This window comes from Mus musculus, chromosome 1, assembly GCF_000001635.26.
Source record: "Mus musculus strain C57BL/6J chromosome 1, GRCm38.p6 C57BL/6J".
Lineage (NCBI taxonomy): Eukaryota > Metazoa > Chordata > Mammalia > Rodentia > Muridae > Mus > Mus musculus.
Window position 1 is genome coordinate 11,211,341 of NC_000067.6, and position 26,336 is coordinate 11,237,676.

Consider the following 26,336-nt stretch of genomic DNA (forward strand, 5'->3'; position numbering starts at 1 on the left):
CTTTGGTATGAAGTACTCCAATTATCTAGTTAATCTTTGTTTTACTAATTCATTACATGACGGTTCGGGTGTCTGGAGTCTGTAATAGGAGCAAAGCAGTTAAGGGCAGTGTAAAAAGTTTTGTGAGCTTATGATGCAGTAGGATGCAGGCTGCCCCACAAGGAGGCATCAGTTTGGCTCAGTTTTCTTCGGAAAAGTTGATGGTATTCTGAAGGGTGGTGGTACACAGCTAGGAAATGAACCATTTCTGACAGGGTATCTGCCTGACAGCTCTTGGAGCATCCTCTGTAGTCTGTGCCTTGTTTCTCAGATTTTTGTCTTTGTGTAAGAACTGCAAGTGCTCTTAGAGGGCCCTGATGAGCTTCTGTTCCACAGACGGGATTCATGTAGAGGAAGCGGACTACTGGGACAAGTAAGAATCCCAGTTCTCAGAGCTCATCGTAAGGCCTCAGCTCTCTTCCTGCTTACATAGACAGCAGTCAGCAGATAGGGGCCTGCTCTACGCATAGAGAGAGAAGTGTCTCTCTGAGCATGAACCCCACTGGTCTTGGTTAATGATGGGTGTCCAACCAGCACTTGGGCTCCTACCTGCTGTCCTCATCTACTCCCCAAAGCATTCAGGTGACGAAGCCTCAGGGAACCTCAGCAAATCACCCCACCCCTCCCCCCTTTTTTAAACAAGTGGAAGCATAGATTACTGTGTGTCTTAACATTTATTTTTCTTTAAAATTGACTAGGTCAGCCCACCCCCTTTTTTCCTGCTAGCTCTATAAGTTAAGTGGGATATTTTATTTCCTCTAATTCAAAAGTGCTAGCAATAAAAGAAGCAAACTCAAGCTATGTTTTTCAATATTGTTTTTAATTAAATGCTACTAATTATGTTTTCTACCAAGTATGCCAATATAACCTTCGAGAACTATGTTATATACATAAGACGTAAGGAAATTAGATAAGGAGATGTTAGGGAGAACAAAGCTGGATGTTTTCCTTGCATTAGAAATGTAATTTGTAGAGCAGCATTCTGCTTCAGGTTCATGTAAATAACAATAAATAAAACAAATCATTTAGCATAAATAGGGAAAGCTGTTCTCCTGCCTCCTTTTGGCTACACAAATCTAATTTTTAAATACAGAACTCATCTTTTTTGTTTTTCATTCTCTACAATGTAGACTTATTATTTCTCATAAAATTCTTGCTAAATCTTTTAGCAGACATTTCTACTGTTTCTAAAAAAAAGTTGTTATAGTTTTAATAGTCATGTAAATTTGTTATTGTCAAAAGACATAATGAAAATGGAAATTAATAAGAACAGAGGAGTATTCATTAAAATTATACTGTGTTGATTACATCGTTGTCCTTATTGTAGTAGGCTCCAAGGGCAGGACTAGGCCCTTTTGAAAGTGCATCTCAGATACTCAGTTCAACTAAAGCCCCACTCACTACCCATTTGTCTTGTCTGGAGCCAGAAACAGAAGTGTCCTTGCATGAACCCTTGCTCAGTTTCCAAACTGCTTGCTTATTTATGCACACTTAAGCTCAATCTACAGCTCACAGATATTGAATTATTAATTCTGGAGGGATATCTGGCTTGTTGCCAGGAATATAAAAATTTTTTTAATAAATAACTTTTTATTTCCTTACATAGTTTTCTTTTGTATACTATCATTATCATTTTCCATAAATACTATCATTTATCTCCCACATCCATCATTAGTAGCTATTCTCATTTTTCCAGGAGCAGGACCCTCAAGGAACCCGATCTCAGATATAAATTAATCTGCCTATTGTTGGTTGCACAGCTCCAAAAGAGCAGAGACTTGGGTCTCCCAGTTAGCTTTCCAAGTAGGAAGAATGATGGGTGTTAAATTATGGCTGCAGATGGATTGATGCCTCCTGGGATAACACCTTGCTAGCAGGCCAGTTCACACCCTTTAGCAGGAGTTACCCCTGTGTGCACTTCAGACTGGCTCATAGAAGGCCTCCATTACCCCTGCCTTTATTCAGGGTCAGGAGCTTGCTGATTCTCTTACAGTTTTCCTAGTTAATGTTGAAACTGTGAGGAAAAGCATGCCAAACTTGAAAAGAAGCCACAAAGATGGCTTCCTGTTCGGGGCTCACATTATATGCATCCACTGTAATCTTCTACAAAATTGTATGACAATTGTAATTTTTATTAAAAAATAAAAATTTAGTAGTATGCTTTGGAAGCTTCATTGTGTCATGTATGAGATCCAAGAAGCTTAGAAAACATACCATAGTTCAAATTAGTAGGCACCTTTCTGATTTTGAAAAAAAGGTAACTTAATTCATAGTACCTCATTATTTAGTTTATAAAGTATTGTATTCAGCAGCTTCAGAAGGAAATACATTTTCTTTAAAAATCAGTTTTAAAATATTTTTTGAAAATCAGAGCTTGTGACTGGTGTTTCCACAGAAAGGGAAAAGGATTTATGTTTTACCAAATTGCATTCATAACTGATCCGGCAGCTGGCAGCCTAGGTATGAAATTTGGATATCTGGTCTGGGTTCTGTTGTGTGATTCATGTCTTCTTAAAAATCAAAATAAAAGGAGAAAATAAAACTCCCAAAGTTTAAAGAGAAAAGAAATGTTTAATAAAAAAATGCCAATAAAGAGAAAACTATGTTAAGCAAAATACCTTTAAAAATGAGTGAGATGTTATATGTGTTTTTTATCCTTACCTAAAATAGCTCACTATTTGGGTAAAAGTTCTGTCCTAAGATTTCATAGAATTCGTCTGCACTTTTGGTTACATTAGTAATAATTAATGGAGTAACAGAATGTAAATATAAAAAATGAAGTGTCTATGCACACACACATGCACACACACACACACAAAACCACACAGTGCTAATTAAAGCCAGATCTAGTACTACTAGGCAAGCCCTCTCCCTCTGAGCTGTACCCTCCAATCTTGTTGGTTTGAAACAGTCTTACCATGTAGTTTGTGTTGCCCTTGGCTCAGTCTGTGCCCCAGGCTAATATGAGTCACTGTGCTTTTGCCTCCTGATGGCTGGGATTATAGCATAGTCAGCTCTGTGCTACTTGGGTCAGAGATGTAGCTCTCCTCTGCTTTCGCTAGAAACCTGGGACCTCTTTATGGAGGCATCTGCCTAAGTGATGTTGAGGTTCTTGACTGAGCCAGAGAAAGAAATTTGAGAATGAGTCAGACTGGAACGGAAGTAGAATTTGTTAAGAAAAGGAGTTTTTGTATATTTAAGCATTTAAGAACAGAATAATACATACATATGTTGGCTTCTCAGGAAAGAATTATGCCTAATTGTTTTTGCAATATTTAGCAATAGTTATAATTAGGACTTTAGGGACCTTTGCAGTTGCTTCTCTGAGTGTTCTTAGGGAATGAAGGCATAGGTGGTTTCATCAATCCCTTGGATATGATTACAATATGACAAAGGTTAAACCTTTCATCCCAAAAGTCACAGAAGGGAGATTCTCAGAATACTCCAGGGTTGAAGTTGGAAAGGGAAAAAGGCCATACATGGTCATGTATGTTCAGGCTGAAAGCATAGTTCATTGCTATTTTAACATTCTTTTTTTATTTTATTTTTTTATTAGGTATTTATTTCATTTACATTTCCAGTGCTATCCCAAAAGTCCCCCATGCCCTCCTCCCAACTCTCCTACCCACCCACTCCCACTTCTTGGCCCTGGCGTTCCCCTGTACTGAGGCATATAAAGTTTGCACGACCAATGGGCTTCTCTTTCCACTGATGGCTGGCTAGGCCATCTTCTGATTCATATGCAGCTAGAGACACGAGCTCTGGGGGGTACTGGTTAGTTCATGTTGCTGTTCCACCTATAGGATTGGAGATCCCTTTAGCTCCTTGGGTACTTTCTCTAGCTCCTCCATTGGGGGCCCTGTGATCCATCCAATAGCTGACTGTGAGCATCTACTTCTGTGTTTGCTAGGCCCCTGGCATAGTCTCACAAGAGACATTCTTATTCAAATGTCTCTATGTAAAATGAGTATTAGCTCTTTGTTGGTTAGCTTCATAAGGAATTTGCTGTGGTTCTTAGCTCTTAGCTTTGAGAACCTTCAGCCAGACATCTGGGCAAAGAGGCTCATTCTCTTTCCATGCTCCCCTAATTCCTGTCTGTCTGTCCTGCCTCAATTTCCTCCTATGAGGCTTTGGTACTCTTAAGATTTTATGTTGGCCAAAGATCCATTTTCTAGAATTTAGGATTTAGTTGGGACATAGGCCCTTCCTATTCAGATACCAGAAGTTTCAACCTGCTTATCTAAGGGGGATAAGAGAATGTTCCAGAGCTGTAAGACCAGAGTATCCTCTCATTTTTTTATTGAAATCTGTAAGAAACCATGTCATTAACCCTGACATCAAAGGCACAGATGACATTTTATGCAGCAGATGTTTGTGTTTAATTAATAAGATCAGCACTGAAAACAACAGGGCCTTTCTTTGTATCAAGATATAAATTGTAATGATGCTAGCAAATCATTAAAACTTAGGCAGAGAGGATTCAGATTCCATCTGAGTGTATAAATCTTGAGGATCTAGGATACATGTTGCCCCAGTTCTCAGGTATGTATTCCCAACACTCTACTTTATTATAGCAGTAGTTTCCTTGTAAGCCTCTTAGAATATCAAAGGCTTTCAAGTGTCCATGTTGTCCTAACTTTTAGAAGTAAGATTCCTTTGGCTATTAATAAAATACCTGACTCTTATATTAGGAATGTAACAAAAAATATAAGAATGATTCCAGGAAGGGATCCAGTGTGGAACAGACTCAAAGAAATAGTGTAAGGTGGCCATTGAGTATATCTCATACCAGTGGTGTTCAAAAGAACACTTGTTGTATGTAGATTTGTATCAGAAGATGGCCTAGTCAGCCATCAGTGGAAAGAGAGACCCATTGGTCTTGCAAACTTTATATGCCTCAGTACAGGGGAACATCAGGGCCAAGAAGTTGGAGTGGGTGGGTAGGGGAGTAGGGGGGAGGGTATGGGGGACTTTTGGAATAGCACTGGAAATGTAAATGAAGAAAATACCTAATTAAAATAAAATTTAAAAAGAAAGAAAGAAAAAAAGAAAAGAAAAAAGCCAGCCTATCACCTCAGGACTGTGCTCTCAGCTTGGCTCTGAATCAAGCTCTGTCTCATTCCCAACATAGCTCCACCAACAGTCAGTGGTTCTCTGAACCCTCGGTGCTGTGACTGCTCCTCCGACTCCTCATGGCTGCACTAAACCTCTAATGAACACCCTGCAGCTCTACCCTTTCTCCTGCCCACCTGAGTCACCCTGAATGAAAAACACCAGACAGTCTTAGTATCTTAAAACCAGCCAGATAACACAACTGCTGGGCGACGAATCTATTGCTCTGAACTTGGCAGCTATCCTATGTTAGAATTCTGCCTATGGTGGAGGCTGCCACCTGTTCTAGTAGCTCCCAGACATTACTTACCTGTCTCATGCTCCTTCCTCCGAAGCCTGGACAGAAAGCCCTTTCTATATCTCTTCCCCTCCTTTCCCTCCTGGGACCCCAAAAATCCCACCTCTTTATCTTCACTCAACAATTGGCCTCTGCTGTCTTTATTGATATAATCCAGAAACAATTAGGGAACCAGATTTCAGTACCAGCCTCTCCCTCTACAGGCACTAGTGAAGCAAACCAAAACGTAAGTAAATTTACAACTTTGAATAGGTTTATAACTTCTTTTAGCAAATTAAGGTTTGGGGTTTCTAGTGGCTAATCCTGGTGGTCAACTTGTTTGTCTTTGTTTTTGTTTTTCTTGAAGAAACCTTCTAAGTCTTCTGAGGTTCACAGACATAAGGATGTTATCTGCAAGATACTCTTAGGCTGTGGATACCTAGAAGATAGAGACTTTATTATAGGGAGTAAGGTCCTACCTTATTTATTTGATATCTTTTTTATTCAAGTATAGTAGACGTTCATCCATCTTGCAGAGATGTCAGCAAAGACTAGAAAGTATGCAGAGAGACAGCTCAGGAAAATCTAGTTGGCCGGAGATTTACCTCTCCTTTGTATAATGTTGAGGAAAGCGGTGACTTGGCTTCACCCCCTGCATTAATTCAGAGCTAAAGAGGACAACACCTGCCTATGGGTTCTGGTTATAGACTTTAACCTTTTCCCCTCAAGGGCACAAGTGACTGGAGCAGTTAATGCTACTCCTCCCTGGTGACATGAAATCCCTTAATTTTCCACTGATCTTCTTTGGACGACAGATGCGTATGTTCACACTGAGTTCAGCATGAGCCATTTTTATCTGCATCCTTGATGAACAGCACATTTCTTCTCTGATTCCTGCTTCTGTGTAAAATGGCCTTGCATACATAGAGTGGTAGAGTGTCTATTAGTTTATTTCCTTGATATCATAAGGAAATTGTCCTTCTGGTAACCCTAATGTATATCACTACTACCCATATGGGTCACCAGATGGCGTACAGAAGAAGTAAAATTCAGAACTATACTTATTGAGAATATTTTTTCTGTTAAAATTTGTCTTTCTTTCCATACAGCTATGGGAACATGAAGAACTAGAAAGCCATGTTTAGAATCAATGTACACATTGAGTCACATATTTTTTTCCCACTTAGAAATTTCCAGTTAAATTGATCAGTTCAGCTTTGTGAGCTGAGGTGTTGGGGGACAGGTGTGTGATCTTTCTTGTCTTCTGGATGCTACTGTTGCAATCTTGCCTATCAGTTCCAGGTTTACATAACTGTTTCCACCTGTAAAAAAATTATACATGGGTTTATTGAGGGTTCATCTTTTAAGCAAGGGCCAGTGGTGTAGACTTGTGATCTAATCACTCCACACAGGAGTGTACTAATTTGTTTCTGCAACTTGAAGTTCATAGGCTTTACATGTGAAAATTCTTGAAAATTGTTGTTTGGTGGTTCCAATAACGTGCTTGGTTCTAGGTAGCCAACCACTGATATCTTCTGCATACAGAGATGCTCTGCACTTGGTGAGGAGGTCGGACCTCTATCTAGTGAACCAGAGTGAGTTTAGTTGCCTCATCTGCTACCATTGCTGTAGCTGTTACAGCTTGTCAATGCCATGACCTGTCAGATATTATAGAATCCATCTGATCAGATGAGTGAGCTCCAAGTCTGAGAATGGCCCTCGGCCTTTGAACTCCCATCTATGCTTTATTTTGATGCTATGTGAAAGGTAAAGGGTTTCTTCTATATTGGGAATTCTCAAGGCTTGTGCAGGTAGCCGTAACTTGTTCAGCTTTTGTGGTTTATTCATCTGTCAGAGGGTTTCAAAGCCTGGGGTGAGTAGCCTCAAGTGGCTTAGCTCTGAGGCCAGTGTGTAGACACTGAGTTTCATAGGATCCAGACATGCTGCTGAGGCTCTGAGCTATCTTAGTTAAACCATCACAGCATCTGTCTTTTAGAGGTCAGAGTATGTTGTTCTGAAGTTAAGGTTGACTCCAAATTTCCACCTTTATGGAGAGATTTGAACCATTTATTGAGACATACAACATTTTACAAAAATCTTAGAAGTTGTTTTTAATTAAATACTTGTTATCTTTAATTTTCATCTTTTGCTAACCTTTTTGTGACTTAGCCCTTTCTGTCAGGTAGACTCAAGCTTTCTGCTTTCTTTGCTTTTCTTTATACTTTGAAATAATCTTTTTCCAACCAGGAAAAAACTATTTTTTTTAAAGTCTAGAAACAGTACTACTTCTGTTTAACATCTTTATCAAAAACCTATCGCATACTTACCTCTGTGTTGCCATCTATAGCTTTCTGGATCTTTGTTCTTTTTGAAGTAACTCATTATTTTTTTCAAATTGGGGACTTCAGTATTTTACCTACTGTATTTTCAAACAGGTCAGGCCCATCTCTGAATCCCTGTGACAACATTGCACATGTGCACTGAACAGTTGCTACACCATGGGGATTAGTCTATTCAAAGATAGATTCTCTTATCTAAGATGTAATGCATCCAAGAAAAGTATCCTTTAATTCATGGGCACTAACCTAGGAAGTTTCATTTGGAAATTAGGCTACAAAGTATAGATATTTGAATCTATTGAAGGGGGAAGTATTGATGTTTAACAGAATGCTTTAGACCCTGGACTAATCCATATTTCCCACTGGGCTTTAAACCTACCCAAGTAGAGTGCCATGTAGAGATCAGCAAGGTACCAAAAGGCCCTGCAGAAGGCTTACCATCACTTCACAAGAACAAGACAAGAGCTCCAGGAAGAAATGAAAACTTGGCAATAAATGACATCTCCTAGTGTTCGTGATAAAGGCACAGTAGATATTTTAGTTTGGGGTTCTCAACAACACTAGATATGACAAGAGCATGGAGAAAAGACTTAGCAAATAAAGACGAGAATGAAGCCCCTGTTTTACAAACGAAAGAAGAATTTACTTTACACCTGACATGCCAAGAGTTATTTATTCAAGGCTTCATGGTGGCTATCTGTAGTTGATTGAGCAGCTTCAGTCCTCAAAAGTAACCGGTATTAGCAATCCCTTCCCTTTGGGGTAGGACACTCTTGTTTCCAGACACTTCATCCTAGTCTTTCTTTTCTTTTTTTTTTGGGGGGGGGTGGGGGGGATGTGCAGCAAACTTTATTGATGGTATTCAAGAGAGTAAGGAGGGCTCCCTAGGCCCCTCCTGTTATTATGGGGGTCTGGAATGAAAACTTTGGGAGATGTGTTGTGGGAAATACTCTCTCTCACACACACACACACACACACACACACACACACACACACACACACACACCAACTCTCCACAGGGCCAGAGGATGCTTCCGCACTCCTGCTGGCCCACCAACTCTCCGCACACGCCATCTCTCCAGCAAGGGGGCCAGGGGAGGGCAAGTTCCTCCTGCTACCACACACCCCATGGTTAACCATCACATCACAGTATCCAGTACCCCAGTAGAATCAAGACTCTTAATGCTTAATTAACCAATCAGATTTATATATCAATAATATCACAATTTACAAGATGCCAATACAAAAGTTTCAGAGCCAATTGATAATGATAAAAGCATTAACCCAATACTTCTAACCTTGTAAAATCATAGCTACTTGTGGCTGGAAAAACACGTCCACAGCCACCTTCCTTCTCCTCCTACTCTGAGACACTCTGGAACTCTTAGCTCTGCCTCCCTTTTCCCTGTCCAATCACAGGCCTCATCTGCACTAATGAAATTGGACAGGGGAAAATCCTGTGATATATCACCCTGTTTAATTAAATTAAACAACAACAACAAACCTTTCTCTCAAAATAAAATTTGAGCACAACTATTACCGTTTTGTAATATATAAAGTACAAGATAGACTTAACACCCAGTACATCAGGTCAATTAATAACAACCTCTGTCATCTATCCTAACTTAAAAGTCTCATAATTTTATACCTGACTTATGTCCTGGCTTTAGATTGCATGCCATCTGAAAAATGTCCTCTCAAATCTGTTCCTCTCAAAGTAAATAGCCTGGGTTGGCTATGAGACGATAAGTCTTCAACCTCGTCAGAAATCCAAGAATGACTGATATTAACTGAAAATATGTAGGAAGCCTAATAAAGGTTCCAAAACTTAGCCAATTTATAGAGACTGCTGATCATCTGGACAGTCCTTTATTTCAAAACGTCTTCAGCTTTCTGGCCAGGATCATCTAACAGACCTAGAGAAACAGGATATTAAGGCCTAGTCTACTCTGTCTCAGCAGAATCAAGCTGTCCTAAATCTGTAATTGTGTCCTTTCTTTGGACAGTATTATGTCTGTAGATGAAATGAGGCAATTCTTGCTTAGTGGCTGTCTCGCCACAGCTGGAGTAACTCATAGATACTCAGTTGCTTCTTTGAATCCAAGACAGGGAAAGCTGTCAGAAGCAGACTAGTCTCAACAAGTGAATAAATAACATTAAATGTCACATTCTGTGGATTTCTGATGTTTTTCAAAACCAAATATCTATGTAAATTAATCTGGACTGTTGTCCATTAACTACTCACAGCTATTTCTAATTAGAACTTTGAAAACACCCTAACAATTAACTCAGAGCCATGAATTTGCTATTTGGCCTTAAAACGCACAGGATTAAACATCTCAAATCAGTTTATGATAACAACAATAGAAGAACTGGGTCTAAGCCCTGTACTTTTAAATTTTTAGTATCAATAGAAAAAATTTATACCAGTGAAAACCTTGATTTTGCATCAAAATAAATTATGTACCAATTAAGAAATTATAACTTCAGCTTAGTAACAATTAAAGCAATTTCTACAAAATGAGATTATGGCTGTGCATTCAATTCTAGCTATTATTCCCTGTTCCAATAAGACCATTTCTACATTCCCTAGAAAGACAACCTATTAATAACCCTCTTCAGCCTCAAAGCCTAGGGAACTAGGTCGACAACTTTTCATAACTTATTCAAGCTCAGTATGGGTGTTGAGATATTATGAAGGGGTGGGGGGTAGGGAAAGTAGGATTGATTAGTCTCTGATATCTGTGTCTTGACCGGATTTGGCGGAAGGTCTAGGATATCAGGAGTTCAAGCAGGTTGGTTTAGCATGTCTGATGAGGAAATTCACCAAGGCTGTATATTCTGTAATATATAAATCTCAAAACAAATTTTTAGTATCATCAAGATATATTTTTGTTTGATTCTCTGGAATCTAGTCCTCTGGAGGTCTCCCTTCATCATATCTGATCCATATAACTCTGGAAGGTGTAAATACGTTAATCACCTTTTCCAAAAACACAAAAGACAAAATCTTTTTCTCAAGTCAACATATCCTTGAGTCAGTAATCAGAAAACCCTTTATTTTCCAGAGGAATAATACAACCACAAAACTCAAAAGCACTTTCATTTTGAAAATCAAGACAATCTAAAACAAATGAAGTAAACTAAGATACTGTATGTGCCTATACTATGCCTTTCCTATCTTGCCAAACAGGAAAAGATACTTGAGATTCCCGTGGAGCCCACATTAGCAGAATATGAGCTTCCTGTGACTAGTTAAACAATCTATACCATCTTACCGTTTGGCTCTCTGCCCAGAGCCACAGACATATTTTATTAATACCTATATAATATCTGTCTGTTGAACTCTCTACCTGGAGCCACAGACCTAGATTAATTAATACTTGTTCAAAACAGTCAATGATTATTACTGCACTCTCTACTCTGGAGTCAGTGACTAATATTACCTACCTAGTTCTGAATCGCAGGCAAAATTTCCCATGTAATTCGGACAGAATCTGAATATAAATTTATCCTAAAAGCAAATAATCCTAATTTTAAATTCACAATTTAATCCCTCTGCCCTAAGAGGTAGGAAAATTTCATTCTTCTCCTAACTCAGAGCAGCCTGTAATTTCCCACAGCAGGGGTCCTCAGCACTACTAGCAGTCTCTTTGTTTCAACTCCTGTGCTAGTACACATGACTAGTTTTTTAGCACTATCAAATTACTTAACAAAATAATAAATAAATAAATAAATAAATAAATAAATAAATAAAACTCTGTCAGGCTAATAATCTTAAATTTCTAGTGGACTGGTGCCCAGCCAGCATGTTGGTTTACCATCTGTTGCGGGAAATATATTTAAAACAAACAAACAAACAAACAAAAACAAAACAAACAAACAAAAAAACCTGCCAACTCTCCACAGGGCCAGACAATGCTTCTGCATTCCTGCCAGCTTGCCAACTCTCCAGCCAGGATGGACCAATGGACCACAGGGCGCCTCCCCCACCCCCCCACCCCCGAGTTCCTTTTGCTACCACACCCACCACAGTCAACAATCATATCACACTACCCAGTACCCCAGTAGAATCAAGACCCTTAATGCTTAATTAACCAATCAGATTTATATATCAATAATATGGCAATTTACAAGATGCCAATACAAAAATTTCAGAGCCAATTGATAATGATAAAATCTTCATCCCAATATTTCTAGCCTGTGTAATCGTAGCTACTTGTGGCTGGAAAACACCAAGCAGGTACAGTTCACAGTCATCTTCCTTCTCTTCCTACTCTGAGACCCTCTCTGTCTCTGGAACTCTTAGCTCTGCCTCCTTTTTCATTGTCCAATCACAGGCTTCCTCTACATTAATGTAATTGGACAGAGAAAATCCTGCGACAGAAATGCTCAGTATTGGGGGCTGAGTTGGGACAGGGATCCCTTGCTGGGGTGGGTGGTCCAGGGTTTCTTACTCCTTGGTGGCCATGTAGGCCATGAGGTCCACCACATTTTTGCTGTATTCATTGTCATACGACCCTCAGAGCTGAGAGCAATGCCAGCTCCAGCATCGAAGAGTGGGTGTTGCTGTTGAAATTGCAAGAGACAACCTGGTCCTCAGTGTAGTCCAGGATGCCCTTTAGTGGGCCTGCTTCACCACCTTTTTGACATCATCATACTTGGCAGGTTTCTGCAGGCAGCATGTCAGATACAACGGATACAACGGGGGTAGGAACATGGAAGGCCATGCCCGTTCAGCTCTGGGATGGCCTTGCCCCAAGTCTTGGCAGCACCAGTGGATGCAGGGATGATGTTCTGGGTAGCCCCACAGCCATCACGCCACAGCTTTCCAGAGGGGCCATCCACAGTCTTCTGAGTGGCAGTGATAGCATAGACCATGGCTATGAGCCCTTCCACAATGCCAAAGTTGTCATAGATGACCTTGGCCAAGGGGGCTAAGCAGTTGTTGTGCAGGATCCATTGCTGAAAATCTTGAATGAGTTGTCATATGTCTCGTGGTTCACACCTATCACAAATATGGGGACATTAGCAAAAGGGGCAGAGATGATGACCTTTTTGGCCCCATAGTCTTTAAGACCCAGTTTCACACAATCTTTCTTCCAGTATATGGTTTCTCATAGTTGGAAATATGTCAGAGTACTCTTTAGTCTCTGATTTTCAGAGTCATGGAGTCTTTTCTGATGGGAAACTCACTGTTCCCCAGAGTTAAGGCTATAACCAGGGCTTGTTCCTGGGCCTTTTAGACCACCAATTGCTGTGTTCAGTTCTTCAAAAATCAAATTTGAAAACTGATGTAAGTATATCTGACTGGGAAGACTGGGTAGACTGGCTATTGTCTTATTTATTATTATTATTGTTGTTGTTATTATTATTTATTATTATTATTATTATTTCCTTGTAAATGTTCCCTTTAATCATCTGGAGCAGATTATCTGATGAAGTAAGTCCAGAAAGCAAACAATCAGAGCTGGGCATAGTGGTGCATACCTTTAATCCCAGAGCTAGCACTTAGGAGGTAGAGGCAAGTAGATCTCTGTAGTTTGAGGCCAGCCTGGTGGTCTACACAGTGAGTTCCAGGACAACTAAGGCTACATAGGGAAACCCTGTCTTGAAGAAAACAAACAAACAAACAAACAAACAAAAAACTGACCCTAGGAAAATTTCCAAATACCTTTAATTATAATACATATGATCGTATATATAAAAAACTTTCATTTTTAAAAATTCAGTCTTGTAACTCAGTCCTTCCTGTGAGACAGGCTTAAACTTTATGCTTCATCTTCATTTTTTACTCTCTTCTGGAACAATTTTTTTCCTTTCAGAACTTTTCTTTTATTTAAATCTAGAAGCCTTTTGTCATTAATATTCTTTACCAAAATCTATTTTATATTCTACTATATCTATTACACTCTCATAGTGTCTATAACTTTCTCTATTCTTTTTTTCTTACTTGACAGCCCCTTTCTGTCTTATTTAAAACAAAATGAAGAAAAAATAACCTTAAATTACTATAAAGCCTTCTGTAGAACACAGGTCAAACTTGCTACTATTAAGGCTCAAACCTGGGACAGATGCCTAATTTTTGTGCCCATTAACATATAAAAGTAGATTGTAGCTGCTATGTCCTGCTAACATCCCTTGGTCTCTACCTGGTATAGTCACCCCCCCCACCCCCCGGGCTGCCATACCCCTTGCTCTCCCCTGAACTCTCCAGCCCAGGTATAAGGCTGGGTTTCAGTAACCCAACTCCTCTGATCCCTATTGAAGTTGGCCATCTTAGCTATGCCAGTCTCTTGGTCAGTCTCTTGGCCCAAGCTGCCTGCTTTGGTCTATGGCTCCTTTCCTTACCCTGCCCAGCCCCCCTCCACCTCCTCACAGGGCTCAGGGTCATGCCCATTCTGGACTCTCCTAGATGTCCCTGCCTCTGCCTCGTCTCTCTTATACCTACCTAGGGACGGTCCTGTTTTTCCTTTCTATTTCTTATTTTTCATTCAGTTAACAGCCCTGGGGTCGTTTTTACTTCCTTTTGTAGACGCATTTAAATGAACTAGTGATTTGATTCTTATAATAGCAGCTACTTAGTAGCTGCCTTTTAAAAAGAGCATTAGCTTCTTTCTTAGGTTCACAAGGCAACAGAGGCATGATAAAAGTCCAGCATCTCTGCCTTCATCCCTTTCTGGCACCCCTCCCCTCAGGTCACCTGCTTGTCTCTGTATGCAAGCATGTTAATCATGTAACAATATCTGCCTGATTATTTCACCCCCTTGTCAAGCTGAAGGCACATGGGTAAGTCATGGTCCCAAACCTTGGAACAATGGAGTGGAGCAGGACCTCCAGGTGATGGCACTCATATCCTGGTGAGGTTGCACTCTGGAACATGAGCAGCCACCTCTTGAAAACCAACTTCAAACAGGGAGGAATTCTTCAGAGCATATTTTTGAACTGGAACCAAGACATCATCAAGCAGGCAACAGATTACCTTAGCCAAGACTGCCCAATTAACCATTTCTCTTGTTTATTCTTTTGGTCTTCCTTCTTGAGTCTAATGATCATGTCAGTCACCCAAAGATGAGCTTGAGATACATAGATCTCTTTGTTCCCTACAACGCAGGCACATTGATCATGTCTACTTCTTTATCCCTTCCCAAGCACTTGATATCCTTAATAGACGTATTGAGACAGGTGACTAATCATAGCCTGTTAGGAAGCCAGAGCCAGCACCACTACATTAAAACTCCAGTTACAGTTACACTGTGCAATAATTTACACTAATTTAATTTTTAAAACGTATGTGAACATGTACTTAGAAACCAATTTGCTGCCAAGAAAACAGTATACAAGTTTACAAACACAAATGAGTGTAACTTCTTGAAGAAATAAATGGCTAACTGACATGTCTATTAACACATAAAAGTAGACTTTGACCAAGGTATCTGTTATAGAGTCTTGACTTCTCTCTGCATGTTTCTCCCCATACCTACCCCTTCTCCAAATCTCTGTAGCCTCTGAGCTTTGCTGCTTATCCCCAGCTTTTCTTTCCTATATAGCTTGGCCATTTTGGTCACACGCTCTCTTGATCCTCCACTTCTAGACTTCTCTCTTCTTCCATTTGCCTTCTCTCCTATTCTGTCTCTCTTCTACTCTTCTCTCACTATCCATCACAACTTCTTTCATGGCCTGGTTTATTCTCCTGGCCACGTTCAATTTAAATTCTTTCAGAAGCCTCTGGCTGTTCTCTCCCTCATATCTACAACCTTCTCCTCAGCCTTGCTTACTTAGGATGGTTATGCCCTCATAAATTTATCAAATGCCAGTTTTAAATTAGATTGTTAATCCCATTTTTTCTTCATGAGACAATAGCCATCCTTAACCTATAATCTATACTTTCCAAACAGCTCATGATTAAAAAAAAAAAAATGGGAAATTTACATTCCAAAGGCAAATGATGAGCCTCAAGCAAACCAGGAGTAACAAGGAAGTCAAAGAGTAAACTTGTTAAACAGACTGCAGTAACTTCTCTCATTTTCAGGGCCAAACAGCAAGAACTGATGTCCTGGAGATGGATTTTTTCCTGTGATGCCTTTTTTAGGCCATATTTCCTCAATTTAAAAAAAATTCATAATGAGGCTAAACTATATTCGATGTGTTCTCTTGTGTATCTTAAAGGAATAAGATGGGAAGAAAATGAAAATAACATAAAATTCTCAGTATGTTCCCTACCTGAACCATCTCACCAACCTTTCCAGTATTCTATCAATGGCACTGAGCAGCTCCACAGTTTGGGTGGCTAATTTTGCTTTGTATACCCTTGAAAATGTTCACTACATATTGACTTATTATGCTTCTTTGGAACAGTCCTAAGATTAGTACATTCAAGTCTGTGCAGTTGGTCTTTGCCATACAGCAGTGGCTCTCAGCCTTCCTAATGCTGACACTCTTTAATACAGTTCTTCACTCGTGGTGATCTCTAACCATAAAATTATTTTGTTGATACTTCTTAATTGTAATTTTGCTACTGTTATAAATTATAAGTATCTGATTTGTAGGCTACCTAGTATGTGGCCTTCAAAGGGGTTGAAGTCTACAGGTTGAGAACTGCTGCCTTACAAAGTTTTGGAAGTGCTTTCTCTAGTATTATATATACCTCTAATATCATAAGGAGAAATGGTAAAGTTGTAAAACAAGCTAGCAATGGAAGAGGTTGCTGGCTTTAGAGAAAGTATTTAAAATAAAGTATGGTGCTCTAGTAGGCCAGGGTCAAGAGAAGTCTGGAGAATGGTTTGCATAAAAACAGCTATTATCAGTATGGTTAAGGCTTTATAATGCTCTGCCTAGCAAGGCTTACTCTTCTTAGTGTCACATCAAAGTCACTTCTCCTCAAAAATTCTCTGGCCAATCTCTTGGAGAATAGAAAATAGCTTTGGGCATTAGTAAATAGACTTTACAATGATATCTCTACAAATAGCAGTGACTGCTCTATCTGGACCAGAAATGTATATTGATAATTCTAGGGGGAAAACCTCTCTTCAGAGCCAGTTATATTCTTTGAGCATCAAGGAGGGGGTTTTACTTTTTCCAAGGAAAAGAAACTGAGGTAATAAACAAGCTAAGAGAGTACAGTAAGACTGTTCAGCAGCAGTCAGCTATACTTCTCCAGAGATTGTCCCATCCTGGTCATCAGAAAAGTTATCAATGTGAGGTGGGCATCAGCCATAGTTACATCTCCATGCTACCCATTGAGGCATACTAAGGATTAATATTCTGGAAATTTTACCCATGTGATACCAACATTCTAAATTGGATTTTTATTAAGAAGAGATGTTTAGCATAGATTTAAGCATGCACAGCAATAGGAGAGGTACTTAGAGCAGGGTGTGTGCATATGCAAACATGGGTGAGGGATTTTCAAGAAAGCCATGCGTGTCTTCAGAATAGTCATATAGAAGATTTAGGTGGTTTCTGAAATTACAGCTTCACATGTTTCTACCCTTCAGTGTTCCTCTACCCTTCATTGAACAAAATCTTGAAGTGTCTCGATGACAATCAATGGTGTTCTAGTTTCATTTGTTACTATGATAAATGTGCTGATAAAAGCAGCTTTAAGAAAGATCATTTACAGTCCCATCATTGGTGAAATTAAGGTGAAGTCAAGGCATGAATTTGGAGCTCACAGTTCCAGGTTCCAGACACTCATTGAAGAGAGTCAGGACAGGCACTGGCAGTGGTTAGCCACATCCCATGTTGAGAGCAGAGGGAAGTGAGTCTGTGCACACCTACTGCTGGGCTCACTTTATTTTCTTTTATACAACTCATGATGCAAACTGAGGGAACAGTGCTGCCAACTTTCAGGCCTCATCTCCTATATTAGCTAGCACAACAGTTCCTACAGACATCTCAACAGGCTACATTTGGTCATGCATACTTACGCCTTTGTCATTGCTATTTTACAGTTTTTAATGGAAATGAATTTATATAAAAAGAATATTTTGCTTTCCATGTGGGGATAACTCAGCATGGTAAGTGCCTTAATTGGGAGGTATTGTGGCTTAAAATGTTGCACATAGACTCATGTGTTTGAACACATGTTTTTCAGTTCATGGCACTGTTGGGAAAAGTTATGCACAGCAGAGGGTCCCAAAGAACATGCTATGATTCATGACTCCTTTGACAAACCTATACCCTCAAAATATTTACAATTCATAACAGTAGTGAAATTAGAGTTATGAAGTTGCAACAAAAATCATCTTATGTTTGGGGGGATCATTACAACCTGAGGATCATTTAGCCTTTATTAAAGGGTCACAATATCAGGAAGTTTGACAACCACTGCTTTAGGAAATAGAACTTGCTGACTGATGTATGTTACTAGGTGTCACCTTCCTTTGAGGTTTTATTCCCCAGCCACACTTCCTGTTCTCCTTGTCTGCTTGCTGTATGAGGGTTCAATGTGATCAGTCTGGTTTCTGACTGCCACGCCTACCTCATGTTTCTGTTGTGGGTTCAATGTGATCACTCTGGTTTCTGACTGCCAGGCCTACCTCGTGTTTCTTTTGTGCTGTGCCTTCCCTGTCATGGTAGGAAATCTATGTCCCCTTCAGAACTAGAAGCTAAAATACCTAATTTTTCTCTAGGTTGCTCTTTGTCAGGGTCTTATATTACAACTACAGAAAGTAGCTAATGGTGGGGTGGTGATTCCATTGCAGAGGCTCCTGTACCCTGAGGCCTGTAGCTTCTTGAGTGCAGTTTGATCACTTTTTATCAGTCCCATCATCTCTAGAATCTAACATAATGACCGAAGAGGATGATAGAGTTAGGAAATTAGTTGATGAGGCCAAGTAGAGCTGAAGATGTACAAAATGGAGTGCCTTGGGCCAGGAGCAGTGTCCTTCAGCTTTGACCCCAGCTTAACTACAGTCTCTGTCTTCTCTGTGGTTTCACTTTTGTGATCTTGTGTACCAGCTGGCAACTGTGATTTCAAAACATTACATGGCAAATTGGAGAAATAAATGGTTCATGTTTCAACTGCACACTATTCTGAATAACTTGTTGTGTATCTAACCAGAGCATGGGAGATCATCCTTTGAACAGCTTGTATAAGCCACTTACCCATGAGTCACTAAGTTGCCCTTACTTATCAGGTCCTTGACTATACAGGGTCTCATTCTTAAGTATCCCTGATTTTAGTGAGTAATTGCTGCAACATGTAAAAATAGTCATGCTGGCAATTGGGATATGCTGAAGAGAGGCATAAATGGGAAAAGGTTATTGTTGATGAAGACTAGCTCCTTTGTCCATACTATTGTGAGGAAACAGAATCCTTGTGCTTCTATTATCATGCTGCAGTAGTTACAGCCACAGAACATTAAAAAAAAAATTAAGTGCTTTGTGAAAATGGGAAAAGCATTATAAAAGTATATGTAGGTGTAAGGAAGTATAGGGTATGCATGTATATGGTGTGAAAATCCACACAGGCTTCAGAAGAATCCCTCATTTCAGCATCTACTGCAGGACTGGAATGCATCCCATGGTGAAAAGAAAAACTGTTGTACTCATGTCAATGGAAACAAATAGGGAGAAAGGACCAATTATAAACAATGACAAGGTGTACTGGCTGGTTGTGTGTGTCAACTTGACACAAGCTTGTGTCATTAGAGAGCAAAGAGCCTCAGTTGAGGAAATGCCTACATGAGATATAGCTGTAAAGCATTTTCTCAATTAGTGGTCAATGCGGGAGGACCACCAACCCATGGATGGCATCCTGAGTTCTGTAAGAAAGCATGCTTGAGCAAGTCATGATGAACAAGCCAATAAGCAGCACCCCACCATGGACTCTGGATCAACTCCTATCTCTAGGTTCCAGCCCTGTTTGAATTCCTGTCCTAATATCCTTCAGTGATGAACAGCAATGTGCAAGTGTAAGGGTTTATTTAAACCCTTTTGTTTTCCTCCCCAATTTGTTTTTTGGTCATGGTGTTTTGTCACAGGAATAGAAACCCTAAGACATGAGGAAAATAAGGACAAAGCTTGTTGTATAAATTTATCTCAGTGGCTTGTGCAGAGATCAGAGGCTATTACGATTTTGTCCCTTTTTCTTCATGGTGCAGAACAGGGGCTGTGCATGGAAATGCAGACACCCACCCCCAAGTACCTGTGCTGCTACACACAACAATGTAGGCTCCCATTTTAGATATAAATTCTTTTTACAAAAGACTTAGTTTTGCATTGTTTTCAGAATACTTCCTATGTCTGCAGTTTCTCAGAATAACCAGCTAAATATAAACCTCATGCCAAACAGCATATTTTGGAACAGCATAGTCTAGTTTTGTATTCAGAATGTTTTAAAAATAGAGGACAGTTTAAACCAGAAATTGCCTTTACCTATTTAACAACAACAACAACATGTTTTTCACTGTTTGATATATATATCTTGAGAGCAAAGGGCATATTTTCATTCATTTCTGGAGTTACATACTCAGCACTTTTAATGTATTATTGAGACTTAGTGGCATTAGAAGGGATGCACATAGACTAAGTTATAGGATGGCATATAAACTGTTTACTTGTTTCACAGCATTGGAGAGTATGGAAGGATATTGCTATAGAGACAACATCTCTGTGGAAGAGTTTCAAGCACAAATAAACACAGCCTCCCTGGAAAAGGTCAAACAGTACAATCAGAAGCTCAGGTATGCAGCCCCCTCCATTGTTGACTTAGCTTAGCTTTTCATTTTATATTAGACCATATGCTTTGGCCATATGATGAAGATGTAAACATTTTTATTAGCTTAGATTATTGATGATATTCCCTTTGATAATATAATGTTTAATGTCTCAAATACCCTTCTGGCCATGTCTCATGATATTATTAAGAAAAAGAGGTTTGGAATATGTGGTGTTGATATCTGGGGAAAATAAAGGGTTGCAATTAAGGTATAGCAAATTGTTTCCAGGGGAAATATTGTTGTATCTTATAGTGCCAGCTACAGCAAGGGTCAGTGAACTGCAAGGAAAGTACATTACTTCCTGTACTGGTAAACGTCTAGCTCCTCACATGGAGAGAAAAAAAGGCTCCATATGAAGACATGACAGCCATGTGCTTGGTATTGGAAAAAAATGTATTTGCATCCAAGTAAATGATATTTGAAGTTAATTCTCCCTTTCTTCCTACGCACAGTTACTGTGCAGTTATTCCAGATATTAGCAGACTTGGAAGCCATGGAAGATAGACTCTTTCATCATGGTTAACTTTAGAGCTAACTTATTTCTCTGGTAATACAATGAAAGGAAATGTCAGCTTCCCTCTTTCTAAGATTTAAAATAATATATGGAAAAGTAGAGGTATCAGGGATTTTTGGAGTCTCTTTAAGGGAAAGCTACTTCCTGCTGAAAAAAAAAAAAAAAAAAAAAAAAAAAAAAAGAATGGAATCTGAGTCCTGAGTAGAGTTCACCTTCTCATCTCCCCTATGATTAGAGCATCACATAGGACTGTCCCCTGCAGCTAGGGCTGTCAGTCACCTGACCAGGAGGACACCTCAACTGAATATATGCTAAGGAGATGGGAGGAATCCTTGCCTCACTGAGATGGGGTACCGGGCTGTGCCGAAGTTCCTTCCTGCCCCATGCCACACTGCTAAGCCTGCCAGCCTGCCTCTTTTGGAATTCTAACATTTCTAAAAGTGTAACTTTTCTTCCTCTTCCTCTTCCTCTTCCTCTTCCTCTTCCTCTTCCATTTCCTCCCTCTCCCCCTCCCTCCCCCTCCCCCTTCCACTCCCTTTCTCCCTTTCTCCCTTTCTCCCTTTCTCGCTTTCTCCCTTTCTCCCTTTCTCCCTCTCGCCCTCTCTCCCTTCTTTCTCCCTGTCTTGGATCCTAGTCAAAAACCTAAGCTTTTTTTTTTGCTCAGGATTTTGTCTGAAGGCGACCCTGTGCCCTCGCCTTATACCATGCAACTGCTTTGGTAAATATGAAAACTCTGTTGAATCCAAACTCAAAACGGAGTAGCTTTTTCTTCTACTTAACTATCTTCCTCCTGCCTTCAGCTTCGGAGATTTGCAGCTTGCCTGTTTTATTTTATTCCCCCCCGCCCCCCCGCCCTTGGAGACTGTAATAGAATGATCCTCAAAATTCCTTCTGTACCCATTTTAAGTCTTTTATTAGCAAGACTAAGACCCCTAAAAGGGAACTGTGAATTTCCTTGATAATTCAAAGGCAAGAAAAATTAACGATAGCCAGTGAAAGTGAGACTGTACCTTATAAGATTTTATTTTCAACAACTAGCATATATTCTTCTCTCATGAGTGAGCTGCTTGACAGATCACTATTAAAATTACTTGAGAGATTAGACCATCCTTTTTTATTCCTGTAAAGTTAGCATAAAAATGTATTTTATAGTATTTATGTATATTTCATATATCTACATATATTCATATGCATATGGAAATACTATTATAAAATACTTTACTTTTATATATGATATATTAAATATGTATATGTGTATACATATATATTCCATAGTATACACTCTTCCTCATCATTCTCCTTCAATGCCCTTTCTCCCTGTTGTTCTCTGATTAACCCCTTCCTCCCAGATCAATAGTTCTCTCTTTTATATGCATGTCTCCTGGATTCCATTACTAAACTATGTTTTCCCTCTCTTGACATCTCTTCCTTCCATCTTATGATCCTCCTTATAATTTCAGGATCACACACACACACACGCACACGCACACGCGCGTGCATGGGTGTGGGGGGTAACAGAAAGATGAATTTTTATAGTCTAATAAGATGCTGTGGTATCTATCTGTATGAGTCTAGCTTATTTTGCTTAACATTTGTTTTTAAAGGACAATTTATTTTGTTCTAGCCTGAGTCTTAAAAACTAAAAAGATGATTCTCTTGCAGCTGTTTCGTTTTCCCTTCATGAATGTGGCTGCACTCTGAAAATTAAATACCTAAAATGACCAGCAGAGGGTGTGTGTTGGTCCTGGTGATTTCCTTCCTCTAGTAACACTAGCCTTACCTAGTCTCACACACCTGTCCTTTCTCCAGTGCACTCTACTTCACCCAATGTCCCAATGTTTGTCATTTCCAAGAAGTCCCTAATTTTTTCCATTACTTATATAGTCTTCCCTAGCAAATGTATTCTGAGGTCCCAACGATTCAGATTTGGAATGTCTTAGCCTATTTCAATTTTGTTTTCTTGTCTATGTCACTGTTTCTCAAAAGTATATATTGTACTAACTCCATCCATAGGAAAGGAAAATGTTAACCTTAAAATTCATAATCAGTTTGTTTCTTGTTCCGTGACTAAGAAGCATCAGCTTAAGACATTCAAATTCAGTCTTGAGAAAATCTTTTTGTGGACGATTATTACTGAGTAGAATTTTGCCTTCCTAACTTGTGAAAAATATTTCTAGATTGCCTTTGAATTAGATGCAATATTGAAGTACTTCTACAAAATTCACAATCTTGAGCATGTATCCAAATTCTCCTTTTAAGAAAATGGATCGGGCCGAGCGTGGTGGCGCACGCCTTTAATCCCAGCACTCGGGAGGCGGATTTCTGAGTTGGAGGCCAACCTGGTCTGCAAAGTGAGGTCCAGGACAGCAGGGCTATACAGAGAAACCCTGTCTCGAAAAACCAAAAACAAAAGAAAGAAAATGGACCACTGTTGAAGCATTCTGCTTAACTCTGTCTCAAAGCACCAGTCCTGTATTTACCGAGTCAGTATTATGCTTCCAGACCATTCCACCTTCTGAGTGGAGTTGTTAGATAGCTTTGGTGTCCCTTTTTATATTTATCAAAATGGTTCTTATAAAAAAAAAGCTCTCCACCCATATGTGTTGAATTGTGTTACTAGTATTGGCTACTTTTGTAATGCTGTGACCGATTCCTCACAATAAATGAATTGACAGAAAATTTTGATTTGTGATTACAATGGATATTGTGCATGTGTATGTAGCATGAGTATGACGTGGAGGGCTCCTCGTTTCTTTATGGTAAGGTCACAAAGAGTAAGTCCTGAGACCAGTCTGCTCAGATCAGCTCGAGGACTGCAGAGGATGAGCAAGCAGACTGCAGAAGCTACAGCTTCTGAGACAGACCCCCGTTTCGGGCTCCAGACATCCGGGCACCTTCCCCAACAGAGGAGAGGTGACCACCTGGGAGGGCTCTGACCACCAGAGCAGGTGAGGGAGCCCTCTTGTGTCCTGGGTCCCTTGGAGATCAGTCTGTGCAGGTGAACACACAGACTTCAGAGGCAACACATCTTCTGGGACAGGCCCTGTTTCAGTCCTTCATCTTCAGCCAGGAGACAGGTCTGAACGCCAGACCTCTGTGCACCTTCCCTGCAAGAGGAGAGCTTACCTGCAGAGAGTGCTCTGACCACTGTGACTCAGAAGAGAGCTGGACTCCCAGGACTGCTGACAGAGGCTAACAGAATCACAGGAGGAACAGGCTCCAGCCAGAGACAACAATAACAACTAACACCAGAGATTACCAGATGGCAAAAGGCAAAGAATCTTACCAACAGAAACCAAAACTGCACACCGTCATCAAAACCTAGCGTTCCCACCTCAGCCAGTACTGGATACCCCAACACACCCGAAAAGCACGATTTGGATTCAAAATCATATCTCATGATGCTGATAGAAAACATTAGAAGGGCATTAATAACTCACTTAAAGAAATACAGGAGAACACTGCTAAACAGGTAGAAGTCCTTAAAGAATCACAGGAAAACATTGCTAAACAGGTAGAAGTCCTTAAAGAGGAAACACAAAAATTCCTTAAAGAATTACAGGAAAACACAACCAAACAGGTGATGGAATTGAACAAAACCATCCATGACCTAAAAAGGGAAGTAGAAAAAATAAAGAAAATCCAAAGTGAGACAACTCTGGAAATGAAAACCCTAGGAAAGAAATCAGGAATCATAGATGCGAGCATCAGCAACAGAATACAAGAGATGGAAGAGAGAATCTCAGGTGCAGAAGATTCCATATCATCGGCACAACAATCAAAGAAAATGCAAAATGCAAAAAGATCCTAACTCAAAACATCCAGGAAATCCAGGACACAATGAGAAGACCAAACCTACGGATAATAGGAGTAGATGAGAATGAAGATTTTCAACTTAAAGGGCCGGCAAATATCTTCAACAAAATTATAGAAGAAAACTTCCCAAACGTAAAGAAAGAGATGAGCATGAACATACAAGAAGCCTAGAGAACTCCAAATAGACTGGACCAGGAAAGAAATTCCTCCTGACACATAATAATCAGAACAACAAATGCACTAAATAAAGATAGAATATTAAAATCAGTAAGGGGAAAAGGTCAAGTAACATATTAAGGCAGGCCTATTAGAATTACACCAGACTTCTCACCAGAGACTATGAAAGTCAGAAGATTCTGGACAGATGTTATACAGACCCTAAGAGAACACAAATGCCAGCCCAGGCTACAATACCTTACAAACCTCTCAATTACCATAGATGGAGAAACCAAGGTATTCCATGACAAAACCAAATTCACACAATATCTTTCCACAAATCCAGCCCTTCAAAGGATAATAACGGGAAAACACCAACACAAGGACAGAAACTACACCCTAGAAAAAGCAAGAAAGTAACCCTTCAACAAACCTAAAAGAAGACAGCCACAAGAACAGAATCCCAACTTTGACAACAAAAATAACAGGAAGCAACAATTATTTTTCTTTAATATCTCTTAATATCAATGGCCTCAATTCCCCAATAAAAAGACATAGACTAATAGACTGGCTACACAAACAGGACCCAACATTTTGCTGCTTACAAGAAACCCACCTCAAGGAAAAGACTGACACTACCTCAGAGTGAAAGGCTCGAAAACAATTTTCCAAGCAAATGGTCCGAAGAAACAAGCTGGAGTAGCCATTCTAATGTTGAATAAAATCGACTTTCAACCCAAAGTTATCAAAAAGGACAAGGAGGGGCACCTCATACTCATCAAAGGTAAAATCTACCAAGATGAACACTCAATTCTGAATACCTATGCTCCAAATGCAAGGGCAGCCACATTCATTAAAGAAACTTTAGTAAACCTCAAATCACACATTGCACCTCGCACAATAATAGTGGGAGATGTCAACACACCACTTTCTTCAATGGACAGATCGTGGAAACAGAAACTAAACAGAGACACATGGACACTAACAGATCTTATGAAACAAATAGATTTCACAGATATCTACAGAACATTTATCCAAAAAAAAAAAAAAAAAAAAAAAAAAAAAAAAAAAAAAAGGATATACCTTCTTCTCAGCACCACGTGGTACCTCCTCCAAAATTGACCATATAATCAGCCACAAAACAGGCCTCAACAGATACAAAAATATTGAAGTTGTCCCATGCATCTTATCAGATCACCACGGACTAAGGCTGATCTTCAATAACAGCATAAATAATAGAAAGCAAGCATTCACGTGGAAACTGAACAACACTCTACTCAATGATACCTTGGTCAAGGAAGAAATAAAGAAATTAAAGACTTTTTAGAGTTTAATGAAGAAGAAGCCACAACATACCC

At 39.6% G+C, this 26,336-nt stretch overlaps 1 protein-coding gene across 2 annotated transcripts in view; it reads left to right on the forward strand.

Moving 5' to 3' along the window:
* Prex2 (phosphatidylinositol-3,4,5-trisphosphate-dependent Rac exchange factor 2) overlaps window positions 1–26,336 on the forward strand; it is a 310,411-nt gene that overhangs the window by 218,068 nt on the left and 66,007 nt on the right. For both annotated transcript variants that reach the window (XM_006495441.4, NM_029525.1), the window contains exon 35: window positions 20,342–20,456. In XM_006495441.4, the coding sequence (XP_006495504.1) occupies window positions 20,342–20,456 (115 nt within the window). The remainder of the gene's footprint in view (window positions 1–20,341; window positions 20,457–26,336) is intronic.